General features: G+C 39.6%; 1 protein-coding gene and 1 long non-coding RNA gene across 2 annotated transcripts in view; one reads left to right on the forward strand and one right to left on the reverse strand.

Annotated features, from left to right (window-relative positions):
- Positions 1-3681: 3681 nt before the first annotated feature.
- On the reverse strand, positions 3682-9293 carry LOC143131723 (uncharacterized). The gene is made up of 3 exons (XR_012988192.1): positions 9248-9293; positions 9044-9106; positions 3682-3738 (listed from the first exon to the last, which is right to left on the reverse strand). It is a non-coding gene; the product is annotated as an uncharacterized LOC143131723 (long non-coding RNA).
- A 4880-nt stretch (positions 9294-14173) lies between these two features.
- Positions 14174-14766, forward strand: part of LOC143131255 (phthioceranic/hydroxyphthioceranic acid synthase-like) — a 28685-nt gene continuing 28092 nt past the window's right edge. Inside the window, exons 1-2 of the mRNA XM_076290757.1 lie at positions 14174-14225; positions 14601-14754. Coding sequence (XP_076146872.1) covers positions 14180-14225; positions 14601-14754 — 200 coding nt within the window. The 5' untranslated portion in view covers positions 14174-14179. The remainder of the gene's footprint in view (positions 14226-14600; positions 14755-14766) is intronic.

The following is a 14766-nucleotide window of genomic DNA, read 5'->3' on the forward strand; positions in this document are numbered from 1 at the left end:
AATTGTGTCTGTGGGGAAAAAGGGGGAAAGATGTCATGTAAACATTATCCAATTCTCCCTTGGGTTGCAATTTGGTTCAAATTCAAGTTCATGACCTACCTTACGAAATCTTGTGCACAAGGTGTTGCACAAATTTTCCACCTTTCTCCTATTCCAATCAATTGCCTGCACTGTCAACATGTCTGTGCGGGCTGTTAAAAATGAAAGAAGAAAATTTATTTCGTTTTTTTTTTGCCAAAAATAGCTGCTATGCTACAGGATAAATAATAGTTGGCGTTTCTTTAAACTGTACTAATAGACATAGTTTTTTAGCCCATAATAACTATTTTTTTACAGGAAAAGGACTTAATGCAGTATAGCATTATAGCACTAAATACAATATTTTGCTCAGCCCAGTCCCTTGTTCAAAAGGTTTCTCTGGATTCTGTGAATATTTAAATTATAACCTGTCCAAACATTTTCATAAAACCAACCTCCTTTGCTCATGAATTTGGTGTTCATTGCTGTTCTGGAAAGGAAGGAGTTTACCATTTCCACTTCTTCTCCCAAAGTGGAACCAGCACCATCCTGGTTGCCTGCTGCCCATTTTATCTGTAATTGTAGGTAAATGCAGTGCAGTACATTAGTCTCAATTGATAACATGTTTCAATAGACTATTATCTTGTCATCTACCCTGTAAAGTATAGGACATAGGATACACAAACAAACAGATGAACACATACCTCACACTTGATCCCGTGTGCTTTTGCATGGAGCGCTGAAAGCAAGGGCTTCATGGCTAAAATATGATTGTAATCTGGCCAAGCTTCAACAATTCTGTTGATATATGGCCAGTACTTGCAGACAACATCCATGCAAAAGAACTGTGGTTTACAAATGGCAGCAACTTCCTTCTGGAGAAACATCGGATACGCGAATATCTCTCCCCTATAAGATTGTATTTTAACATTGGATTAGTATGCTGATTTAAACATTGATTGGTATACTGATACAATTCACATTAAGAAATGAGGGGCAAGATAAATTCATATACTTTTCACCAAAGGAAGGAGATGTTAACTGTTATGTTAACTGTTATGGTCATCTCCGCCATTGTAGATGCTGACATTTTGAACAATGCCGATATAATACCTTAGCCCTACTGTAAGTGCTAACCTGATAAGATGACATTGTTTGAAATAAATTGAACTGTATCAAAATAAAAAAAATAAATAAATAAATGAGCAAGTGGCAATGTACTGAAATGGAAATACTTGCCTGTACATATTCAGTGCACGAAGGATAATGCCATGACGGCAAACTGCTACTTCTAGACCCTGAGAGACAGTTATGACACATAATTGACAAAAACAATACAATCTTCTGTAGTCAAATTCTGCATAATAGAATGTTTTCACTAGTGATCTGCATCTGTCTTACACATAGCCATTACCATAATAAGTAAAACTGTGTGGCAAATTATGTTTATCACCATATATGTTACAATTCAAGGAGAGGATGACAATCCAATACACTGCCAGAAAATGACATTATTACCTGCTCATCAACAGTGGTGCTTCTGCTCTTCTGTGTCGTCTCCTTTGCTGCATTTAGAAGAGACCTGCCACAAACCCCCTTTCCTGGCACCTATAAAATGATGAGTACAAGTTCACAGTCAGATTTTGATACTTGAATATGCTTGCCAATGGTAAAAAGGTAGAGACACTTACATGCTTTGACCTCTTCTGGACATCCTCCACAAATGCTGTGACCTCATTATCATCACAGATAAGTACTCCCTTAAAAAATCCACTCTCTTGAGACCTAGAGAACAATGGCAATTTGAATTAGGACCATTGCAATTGTTAGAAAAAACTAGGGCTGTCAATCGATTAAAACATTTAATCTAATTAATTACATACTCTGTGATTAATTAATTAAATGAATCGCATAATTTTTGCTGTGAAAGTATTTTAAATATTTAAATTAAAATGAATCATTGAATAATCAGCATTGACATTAAAGTTCAAAAACTCTTTTATTATTATTTTCACTGTTCAAATAATGGTATGCCAATTCCTTGCTGCAGACATTGCAGAGGACTTTATTTTCAACACTTTATTTTTATCAACACCATCAGGCCATTTTTTTAAAGTGAATGTTCCAATCAATGATCCAGGCAGCACGTTTTCTTCTCTCTCCTTCATTTTACAGTCTAATTTTTACTGACTAGAACGGCTCGGGGTCAAAGGTCATACGGAATCGATTAACCTGCACTAATTTTTTTAATCAGTTATTTTTTCTCAAATTAATTAATCGAAATGAATCAGTTATTTTGACAGCTCTAGAAAAAACACATTGCTTATGAATTAAGACTTGGACTGTGGTGTAACAAATGAGTACAAATAGAATTGAGATTGATAACTGATACATACAGTAAACATGCTTTCACACATGTTCAGGACACAACATAAAATATAAACAGACCCTCTGTCTTTTTTAAAACGGTAGTGCTTCCTGTTTCCATCTACCGACACTGCCAACATTTGTGGAGTACAGGCAGGGCAGGTAAAAGGCTGTTCATTGCACAGCCTGTCAACCTTGTAGGAGCTGATGACCCACTCCATGAAAGCTTTGTAGAATGTGTCGGAACACACTTTACCAGTCTGTTGAAAGATTCATTGAACTCTTAGTTACAGTTACATTCAGTATTAAAGAAAGGTGATTGTATAATTATACCATGAGCTAAAACTCACCCTGCCATGCTGCTTTGTTTGGGCTTCCAGCATCCTTATAAACGATAGCCGGGAACTCCCTGGGGCCACCAACTTCATTTCCCTGAAGCGTTGAAATATGTCAGTATCATATACTGTGCAGAATTGGATTGTGGCCGGCCAGTAGCCACTTTGTTGCAGGTCTGCTAACTCGGGGGTCCAGCTGGCACAACAGCCTCCGCAGCGTAGCTCAGGGAGATTCAAATCATATCGTCCTATTGAGGGGGAAAAAATATGTTTGTTATATTGACAAGAAAATTCAAAGAGAAATGTCACTTGAGTCTAAACTTGAAAGGTGTGAGGTGTTTCTGGAATCTAAACTACTTGGAATGGTTAGACATTATGATGCATTATGATGCCTATGATGCATTTTTATGCTGTGGAGTTCACCATTTATATTGACAAAAACCACAGGCCTCCCAACAATGACTGACACACTATTAGGGCAGTCACAAATGTGTTGTGGCAGTTCCATTGGCAAGATTCTGGCTGCAAAAGAAAAGGGAGAAACTAAGTTAGTGGATTTTGTTGATAATGTAAGATATGGATTTATAAAATGAAATATAAAAATCATGGTTAGTACCACATGTGTCATGTCTCCCCTCATTTGTCACCATAACCGTTGGTGGCAGAGGGATGTGACAGTTGTTTGTAAGGGATGACCGGTTGTGCAGAGAATATACATGATGGTGCTTCTGGTCACAGCCACAGCAGAGGTGTGACAGTGGCATGCAGTCTGCACACCGGATTACTGCCCTCTCTGTTTTGCACATCTGGCAGAACTCTGCCCTTATGATGGTGGCTTTCAGCATATTCTCCACCAGCTGGGGTCGGGCTTCTAGCCATCTCTCTGATGTGTTGCTGCTCCTAATGCCCCAGTCTGAGGCTGCTGTTCGCGTGCTGGTGTGCAGCTCAGCACTAACGTCAGAGTCAGAGGCGCTAGTGGATTGTAGAACCCTCTCCAGATCCCTTAGACAGGCATCATCTGTGTGTGTGGAAGAGGAAGGGGTTTGGTCATAACAAAGGAGGACATCAAAGGAGGCCAAAATATTCAAGTCAATATTTGAATACTTGAAACACCAAGTGCCAACCTAAAAATTACATTTAGGCCAACATTATGTCCACACGAAAACAACGGGTCATATTTTGTCTTATCTGTTCACATCTTTTACAACACCGGTAAAAAAAGCCTGAACCTGTCTGGAGATATGGGCAGGCTAGAAGCAACAATATTTAAAACAACGAATGAAGGGAATTCCTGTAGCCTAACTCCTTGAAAATAACATAGCGATTGCATAACCTCATCCTTTGCACCAAAAATGGAACTCATGATATGTAGGCCTATCAGAGGTAAATAAAGCCTATGTCAAGGAACATTTACAACAACTCGTCTCACAGAATGTGGAATGTGGGCTGTTGCGCAAATAAATTAATGAGGGGGGTTGATCTCCATTATTAACATGAAATAAGTCTCCATACAGGGTAGTGTCAAGCAGGTTTGGTTTGTTCTGATGAGCATAGTGTCAGGACAACTTTATTATCATCGTGCATAGTTCAAGTACGGCAAAAAAAGAAAAGTGCAATGTGATATACATAGACAGGTGGTGCAGTATAAGACATATAGTGTAGTAGTGCACTGGTATGGTATATACACTGTGGATGTATACAACTATGTATACAACTTGGATTTAAGTGTCATAAACGTTTATTTTTTTGTTTTTCAATTAAACTCATGGATAGTATTGTGTCTCAGGGTTTTTTGGATCACTGAGGTAAACCTCAGACACCTGTGATAATTAGTTTGCCAATCAAAGGAAAAATACTTAAGAAGAATGTTCCCATTATTAAGCATGCCACAGGTTTCAAGAAATATGGGAAAGAAAACTGCCTCTGGAGTCCCGCGAACCACAAGGTGTAAGATCTTCAAGAAGTTTGCAAGTGTGCATAAACCAACTATTCGGTCACCCCTAAACAATGCTCACAAGCAGAAACAGTTGCAGTGGGCTCAGGAATACATGAAGATGGATGGAGTAATGGATGGTTGGTGAATGGCCACCAAGTCCCAACAAGGCTGAGACATCAGCAAGGAGGTGGTGGAGTCATGTTTTGGGCCGGAATCATGGGAAGAGAGCTGGTAGGTCACTTTAGGGTCATGTAACTTGGCCTGTTATGTTTTTGATTGAAATAACTTTTGATTGAATTTATATCACCTCCTAATACTGCAAATTCAACAAATGACCATTTTTAGTTCTTTACAACCTATAAAATGCCTTGAAACTCTCTTGTGCATAATCATTTGGAACAGTGCATTTTGAGTTTTTAATTATTGGGGGAAAAAATACTGTTATCATTGGGAGGTTTGTTCAATAAAATTCAAATTATACTCTAACGGTTGATGACTTGAAAATGACATGGACTGTCAATTAAAATATCATCACACATCACATACCCTTCACCATAGCTAGAGATTGGCATTGTTTTATTTTTATGCTCATTGAGCTCAATGCAAATCAAACCAGCTAACTGAAATAAAACCATGCCAATCTCTAGGTATAGTGAAGGGTATGTGATGATGTGGGGCTATTTTAATTCCAAAGGCCAAGGGAACTTTATCAGGATGTATAGTATCCTAGATCCATGAAATAAAACTCTACCTGCCTCTATGGGATTTTAACATAGGGGTGCCAATACGTATGACCCCTGTATTTTAAGGAAGAACATAAGGTGGCAATAATTCTGGAAAGTACTAGATATACTGTGGTAGGAACATGGAATCCAAAAAAAGAAGCCTTTTCATGTCTTTTAACATTTTTAATCCATATAAAAGTGAGCACAAGGCTAAAAGTGATGGCAAATAATCATACCTGCCTCAAAACCTGGACTGCTGCTAAAAAGGTGTGGTCTAGAATCATTGTGGAGACATGGAGAAGCTTGGTAGGTAAGAATAATTTTGGTAGGTAAGATAAATCTCCAAGATTCTTGAATTTCCCCTAGGGATCATTAAAATATTCATCTATCTATCTAAGAATCATTTTGAGTGCTTTGACATCAAATAAACATGCTTACATTCTGCCACACTGTCTTACAACCTTTTGCTATGTTCATTTAATGTTTCAATATTAAATTAATATTTGCCAGGGGGTATGAAACATGTTGTTCCTAACTGTATGCAGTGTATTAACTCATTGAGTGCCATGCGTTGAGTGCCAAAAACGTAATATTACGTTTTTAGCTTTTTTTTTAAATTACGAAACTAGACACTCTAACACACCTTATATGTGATTTTGGGAACTCTTTGATGAATGGAAATGAAATATATGACGATCGTGAAACTCATGAAAACGCACAATCTGGACATTTTATCATAACTAGGTTGCCGCTTTGGGTCGAATCAGTGGCGCATGCACGTCAGGTCAAAACCAGGCCATTTTCGTGGCTCTATCACTAGGTGGCAGTCTCGCCAGGTCTCGCTGATCACTTCCTGGAAAGTTTACACAAGTAAGTAACAGGCAACACTTCATATTTCATGAAAGACGTTATATCTCCATTTAGAAAAAAACAGCGATTTTGATGAAAACTAGCCAGTTTAGCTTGGGATTTCTCAGGAACAGAGGCGTGTAGAAATACACGGTTTGCACCCACCGAGAGCTTAAAGTCTCACCTTTTAATCGAGCTATTGTATGTGTTCATAGCTATAACACAGAATATGCTGTGGCTGTACAAAAATCATCAACAATGGTCTAGATTGCTGGCACTCTAGGACAAAGTTCCCGAAAACAGCTTGGCATTCAATGAGTTAACAGTAATATTCTAAAAACAGACAGAACATGGATAACCAGTTGTTTCATTCAAGTACTTTATTGTTGTGTAAAAAGGGTATATAGTGTGTATGTGTGTGTGTGTGTGTGTGTGTGTGTGGGGGGGGGGTGATGGGGTGTGTGGGTATTGTGGGGGTATGTAGTGTGTTTGGGTGGGTGGGGGTGTTGGAGATGATGAAAAGCTGTGTGTGTGTGTGTGTGTGTATGGGGTTTAGGTGGGGGGTGGGCGTGAGTATGTGTGTGTGTGTGTGGTAGAGGGGGTGTACCTATGTGAGTGTATGTTTTTTTTTGAGGGGGGGCGGGGGTATTATTGTGTGCTTGTTGTGGGGGGGGGGGGGGGGGGGTATGTTGTGTGTTTGAATGGGGGTAGGGTGGTGAAAAGGTGTGTGTGGTTGTATCGGAGTTAGGTGGAGGGAAGGTACTTGTGTGTGTGAGGGGAGGGGGGGGGCATGGCGGCATATGTTGTGTGTTTGGGGGGGGTGGGGGGAATAGTTGGTTGGTGGTCACCAGGGTGCAGAGCTGGAGTTCGGTTGGGTGTCTGCCGCAGGGAGGAAGCGTCCTCTGAACCTGCTGGTGCGGAAAGACCTGAAACCTGTGGGTGAAAAGGTGTGTATGGGTGTATGGGAGTTAGGTGGAGGGCGAGTACTTGCGTGTGTGGGGTGGCATGGGAGCATATGTTGTGTGTTTGGATGAGTGTGTGGGTGGGGGGGGGTGGGCATAGTTGGTTGGTGGTCACCAGGGTGCAGAGCTGGAGTTCAGTTGGGTGTCTACCACAGGGAGGAAGCGTCCTCTGAACCTGCTTGGGGGGGGGGGGGGTGCCGGCTCAATGAACCTGCTGTGGTGCGGAGACGCATCCCAGAGGGGAGTGGGCTGAAAAGTGTCTGATGATGCTGAGCGCCTGAGGCAATCAGAGCTTGTCCTGGATGGCCTTGATGGATGGGAGTGAGGAACCAGTGATGCGTTGGCCAGTTTTCACCACCCTCTGCAGCGCTTTCCAGTCGAAGGCAAAGCAGTTTCCATACTATACTGTTATGGTAATAGTATTTAGCAGACGCTTTTGTCCAAAGCGCAACTACTGTGACAGTTGATGAGGATGCTCTCGATGGTGCAGCGGTAGAAGTTCACCATGATCTGAGGAGACAGATGCAGTTTCTTAAGTCTCCTCGGGAAGAATAGGTGCTGGTGAGCCTCCTCAATCAGGGTAGAGGTGTAGAGAGTCCATGAGAGGTCCTCAGAGATGTAGACACCCCGAAACTTGAAGCTGGTGACACGATCCATCTCAATCCTGTTGATAAGGACGGGGTGGTATGTGTGCTAGATTTTGACTTCCAATGAGCTCTTTGGTCTTCTTGGTTGTTGTCAGTGCACCAGGATGTAAGGTGCTGGACCCCCTCTCTGTAGGCAGTCTCATCGTTTTTGCTGATGAGACCAATCACCGTAGTGTCACCTGCAAACCTGATGGTGTTAGAGCCATATATGCAGTCGTAGGTGAAGACTAAAGGAGAAGGTTCAGTACATAGCCCTGTGGTACGCCAGTGTTCAGGGTGAGGGTTGATGTGTGGAGGTGTGGTTATCTAACCTAACAGGCATTCCAGAATCCAGTTACAGAGGGAGGTATTGATGCCCAGTACACTGAGTTTGGTGATCAGTTTGAAGGGGATGGTGTTGAATACTGAACTGAATTCAATGAACAGTATTCTCACAAAGATGTTGCTATTGTCAAGGAGGAACAGGGCAGTGTGAAGTACCGTAGAAATAGCGTCCTCTTTGCTCCTGTTTTGATGGTAGGCGAATTGGAACCAGAGAGGGTGGTAAGCAGGTCTTGAAGTGGGCCAGTACCAGCCTCTTGAAGCATTTCATGATGGGGGTGAGTGCAACTGGACGGAAGTCATTAAGGCTTGTTGCAGTGGAGTGTTTTGGCACCAACACCATGATGGCGGTTTAACAGCATGTGGGGACAGCTGCCTTGGCTAGTGACAGGTTAAATATGTCCATTAGCTGCACAGCACAAGGCCTGAGGACACATCCGGGGATGCCATCAGGACCAGCAGCCTTACATGAATTAGTCCGGCTCAGTACCGTACACACATCGGTGGGGGAGACTGTGAGGGGCTGGTGTTCTCTGCAGATACCACAACCTTGACAGCCATCTCGTTGTTGTCACTGTCAAAGCGGTCATAGAAGTGGTTAAATTTATCAGGCTGTGTAATGTTATGGTAGATAATCAAAACAGTGATGTAACTGCAAAACTTTGCTGTGTTTACATGGCTGTTCAATTTGATTCTAAAAGGATTACACCAGCCCTTTCAATTTGACTGAAGTTGGTTGTATGAGAAATTTTCATTCCGGTTGAGCCAGGCATCCAATTAAATTTGCCCATGTATGAATGAGTCATTCATTGTGATTCATAATGTCTATTTAAACACATACTGTATATTATAGACAAATCAGTCAAACTAATTTAACACTTACAATTCCTTGCCTCCTGCCCATCCAGCATCACATCCAGAAAGTTTTCTGATCTGGCCCGTGGAGCTGAAAAGTCAAAGTCAAAGTCAAAGTGAAGAGGGGAATCATAATTTCTGTGCAGTGTCATTATGACGGCAATGTATATTCCCATGCACATCAACATGAGAGGGAAAGCAATGTGCAAGGGAGTTCTCAGTAACTACTAACCAGATGAGCCTGATGAGGGGGACTTGCTTGTTTTCGCCACAATGTCACCAGTTTGTGTCCTCTCCCTCCATTTAGCAGTGACACTGCGGCGTCTTCTTTTTTTTAGCTATGGAACACAATATAATTCAATGCAGGTGTAAAAGTTAACTTAAAAAAAATTTTTTAGATACAAACCACTGAGAATCAATTACAAGCCACTCAAAAGTGAATCATTGGAAGCTGATTCCAGCGCTGTGTGGCATAAAAGCTAAATGCAATTTCTCCTTGCTTGGTTGCTGGGGACTATTAATTGACAAGTTCCAATACATCTAAGCTCTCTATAAGGTGTATATTGGAAGCAATTCAGAAAAATATTTGGGGCCAAGTCTATTCAGTGACTTATATACTAGGAGTGGAACCTTGAAATCAATTCTGAAATTAAATGGGAGCCAATGTAAAGATTTAAGAATGGGTGTAAAATGATCTCTCTTTTTAGTCTTGGTTAATAGTCTAGCAGCAGTGTTTTGAATTAATTGAATATGTCTAATGGACTTCTTGGGGAGGCCCAGACTATTACAATAATTTACCCTACAGGATATGAAAGCATGAATAAGCTTTTCTAAATCCTGTCTAGAAACAAAATCTCTGATTTTAGCTATGTTTCTAAGATGCCAGAATGCTTATTTAGTAATGCTTTTGATCATTCATAGTCAGGTCCCCATCTAAGATGTCTCCCAAGTTTTTTACTTGAGTCCTAGTTGGAAGTGCTTTAGATTCTAAGTAAGCACCTATTTGTGTTCTATCCTCTTTGTTACCAAATAAAATAATCTTTTGCTCTGATTAAGTTGTAAAAAATTCTGCTGCATCCAGGTATTTAAGGCAAAGACATAAGGAGTCAATAGGACTCAATTTGTTTGGTGACAATGCAAGGTAGACCTGTGTGTCATCTGCATCGCTATGATATATGAAATATTTCACCAAGGGGGAGCATGTACACGTTAAATAAGAGTGGCCCAAGAATGGATCCCTTACCATTAGCTTCCCTTTTACCTGAGTCTGTATTCAGGCGGATATCGTTTAATACCTTTACAAGTGCAGTTTTGGTACTGTGGTGTTGGCGAAAGCCTGATTGTAGTTGATCATAGATGCCATTTGAATTTAAATAGTTATTGACTTGGTTGAATACAACTTTCTCAATAACTTTGGCTATAAATTGGAGGTTTGAGATGGCCCCGTAGTTGTTAGGCACAGAGGGATCAAGGTTTCTTTTTTTACGAGGGGTTTGATAACTGCAGTCTTACAATAAGAGAGGCTGGGAAAATGGCTGAAATAAGAAAACCATTCACTATATTTAGAAGCTCAAAATGCCACACAATCAAAGATACTTATACTTTTAAAGAAGCTTGTGGGCAAGGTGTCAAGATGAGCGGAGCCGAATTACTGTTTTTTCAAGAGTTTTGCTATCAATGGCAGTAAATTCAGATAAAGAGGCTACATGTGTATTTGATGATTTAACCAAGACATTACATAAACAGGTGGAGCTAGTGTTTTTTCTAATATTTTCATATTTTGTTTTGGAAGAAGGAAGTTCCATATTTCCTCAGCATTTGGCTGGTGGCTAATGCAAACAAATGCAAATCTGAAGACTACACCATCACTGAGTTTAAGGGCAGACCAAGTTCACTAACATTAGTTGTATAGATCACATAGACTGAATACAATATTCTACAATCATCAGCACCATTTATTTTAGATATTGTTGTCAATAGATAGAATGTATGCATCATAATGCCTGATCACCATACAAAATGTAGATTACTGTGACATTACCATTGGCATGTCAAGCTCCTTTGTGAGCTCCTGGGCTTTATTCAGCACTTGTTCATGCCTATTCTCTGTGAATAAAGCAAAATATGAATGGAGCTAGGCATTCAAAAGCAAGTATCTCCCCTCGTATACAAATCAATGCTTCAAGTATTCAACACCAACAACTTAATTCAAATTCAAGGTTGCTATAATAACGTTAGCACATTGTATTTCGTCGTTACCATTTACAGCATTCGCACGTCACGCACATTGATCACTATGCCTTCTACTTACCAATGGATTCATGCGCATGGCGCTCCATATTATTCACGACAGCTACTAAACAGACAGTAAAACAGACACGGACAAGAAGAAACAAACGATGTTGGCGTTGGTTTTTGTTTCTTTTTTTTTTTTTGGTGTGTTGTAATTCCACAAAATTGATGATATCTATTTAAAACACAGTTATGTCTTATAGCTAAGTTATTATTAGCATAAATTAGCAACAATTCTTTAACTCATACCGTCTTCTTAGGCTACGTATAACATTAACTACTTGGGAAAACTACATTGACCTATCAACTTAGACGATCTCTGCTTTCATCTGCATTTATATTATTGCCTGCTTTTAATGCTAATCAGATTTTACAATGCCCAGGTTTACCGCACCTACCTTTCACGAGGCTGAAGCTCTCTGTGAAACCGAGGTCTAAACGCAGGCGCACTGATAACAACGAAGTGAGTGCTACACTGCTAGATTGCGCATGTGCATTGATCGCTCGTCTGCCAGATTTTAGTGGATATCGTACGGATTTTTTGGTCATACTTTTAGTACGATATCCTACGAACTGTTTCATGAGGATACGTTGAAGTGGTACATAGAGACATTTAGCTAAATCACTTTATTTGTATGCACATTTTATAATGTTTACAATAAACTTTTAAATATCTTTACATACTGTGTGGCCAATGTTACTGGCTGAATATTTAATTCTATATTTCATCACTTCTTTACAAGTTACCATTCTACCATTTGAAAGTAACAAAATATGAAACAAATTAGCCTCAAGGGGGCAGTGTTTAATGCTGTAATTCACATATCAGCAACTGCGTGGGTCAGAATAACATTTCTTATTTCCTCAGATTGCACATAAATCGCTAAATGGAATACGCCTGCAACCACTATAACTGCCACTTTTAAACCTGACATTGGCTACGACTTCTGCTGTGCTACAATACTCTTTGGATCCTTTATTTTTCTGCCTTATAGTTGGCCACCAAACTTGGTAGGCAGATTTGTCTGCTACACACGCACTATAACATCAGGAGAGGTTGTTACTTAAAAATAATGAGTTTCTATGGCAGTACGGGAGGTTTACAAACCAAGCTAGAATGGGTTTAAACAGGAAATTAGGTAATACTTTATAATAACTACACACTATTAAGCATTATAAAGCATTTGTAAACTATTACTAAATGCTTTGTTCCTCATTTGTTAAGCGTTGTTCCTACATTAATTCTCATCAGTAAAGCACACACAGAACATGACATTCTCCAGTTCAACATAAAAGTTCCCATACATACAAGATCCATAAAATCAACTTCCCTGGTCAATGTCTGTGCATCTTCAGAGTTACTTATTTATTTTCCTCCTGCAAACACCCACACTCTGTTGCCTTTGTGCCCCTCCCCTCCTCTGCCTGGCCTTAATCACCCACCAAAGCACCAACACCTGTTTGTGCCTACATTCTGGGAGATGTAATTTCTGTCTAAAAATGTCAATGTCAAAACCGCCTATAAGCTCCAGGTTGTTTAGATACCCATAGAAGTTAGCACTTTCAGCCAGTGGAAGTTTGCATGGGGATCATGAGGATATTTTGGGATGAAAAAATGCCAATATTTTAGCAAACTCATTCGTATTATGTTTGTTGTGAAGACATATCCTATTCATTGTGGGTTGTGTCCGTACCAAAGCTGAGACCAAACCTACACTCTTGCTTTCAGCACTATTAACACTTCAAATTTTACACTAGTGATTTTATGCAATGCAATGATAGCGAGTTAGAGATCAATGTGTCAAAGACAAAGGAGTTACTCTTTTACAAAAGACATGACACAACAACAGAGACAGTTTTACTTAATGGCCTAGCAGTTGAAACTGGTAACTTACACTGTACCTACAACAATCTGAGTTGTTTAGATAACACATATTTATAAGAAATGCTCACAACGACTCAGTCTCCTGAGAAGACTGAGCTGCCTGTCTGGGCATCAGTGCTCAGATTGCTGAGCTAGTGTACACCACACACATCGAAAGTGTTTTAATCATTCACCTCTCTGCTTTGTTTGCCCATTTATTAAGCTGCAAATAATAAGGAACAAGCTAAACAGGACAGTGTCAATGGCTAGCAAAATAGTGGGAAAATCCCAAAAACACCTGACCCAAATATACACTGACAGAATGAGGAAGAAAGCTAGGAAATTCACTGCAGATAGCACCCTCTTTCCAGCCAGTTTGAGCTCCTGAAGTCTGGGAGGCGCTTCAGAGTGCCTCTGGTAAAAAGTGTTTTTAAAAAATCCTTTATTTCAAATACCATCAGTATCCTCAACCAAACCAAGTGACAACATCAAACTGAGCTGCTATTTTAATTAAGCATATTTATTCTTTTTTATCCTGATATTTTCTTTTTGTCATTTTTAATCTTTTTATACTCCACTTACTTTGTCTGAGATGTTGTCTGTATGTTTATCGGTCTTGTATCTGGTGAGCCAAATAAAAATATCCACCTTGGTGGACATTAAAGATGTATTCTATTCTATTCTATTCTATTCTATTCTATTCATTGTGTAAAGGAGACAGTGACTCTTATCTTTTGATCGTTCCCCATGGATAATTACACTGTGATTAGGGTTCAGGGTTTAGTGGTAAAACATAAAAGTAAGTTCTATTGTACGTCAGATAAATTATTAATACATGTTATCACCATTTCTGGTAAGAACATAAAACATTAATAGAATAGATAAAGCTCACCCTTTTCCTGCAGTTTAGTTTTTAACCTGACATAAAGACTATAAAGCCACACATTTGTGAGGAGACAAAGCATAGATGTGAAAGGACGTGGAGAGCTTGGCGCTCTCTTCAACAACATGGATGACATTGCTGTGGTTGGGATTGGATGCAACTTTCCAGGGGGTGAGTAAAACCTCTTTCATGTCTGAGATATATTACTGTATGCTTTGACAACTACAAATAGATTGCAATGAACATTAACCTTGTGCAAGAGATGCATAGTGCCAGGTTATAGCAAATATAGCTACCACTTCTTTCCACTTCTTTCTTTGTGTACTCTATTACTTCTTCATTCAAAGATAGATATTAAACTTAAACTGAATTTAGATAAAGTAAGAAGTGAACTAAACTACGAATTAAAAACAACAACAAAAAAACAGATTGGATTATGGTCTTAAAGGTGTTATGCAATTTAGATTGTGACTGAGCTAAGTAACTGTGAAAAGTTATAGTGTGACACCTCAGAGTTAGAAAATTAATGTTAATTAATTGTTTTAGGTGAAGGACTTGACAATTTTTGGAAAGTTCTTGTAGAGGGAAAGAATTGTGCCATAGAGATTCCAGATGATAGGTTTGACTGTGCCTCCTGGTATGACTCCGATGACAACAAGCTTGGAAAAATAAGAACTTCAAAAGCTGCTCTTGTTGAGGGGTAAGTCTCATA

This window comes from Alosa pseudoharengus, unplaced genomic scaffold, assembly GCF_046254945.1.
Source record: "Alosa pseudoharengus isolate Yale_2024_CS ecotype anadromous, Long Island Sound unplaced genomic scaffold, YU_APseudo_1.1 YU_APseudo_1.1_scf_18, whole genome shotgun sequence".
In the NCBI taxonomy this organism is placed as follows: Eukaryota; Metazoa; Chordata; class Actinopteri; order Clupeiformes; family Clupeidae; genus Alosa; species Alosa pseudoharengus.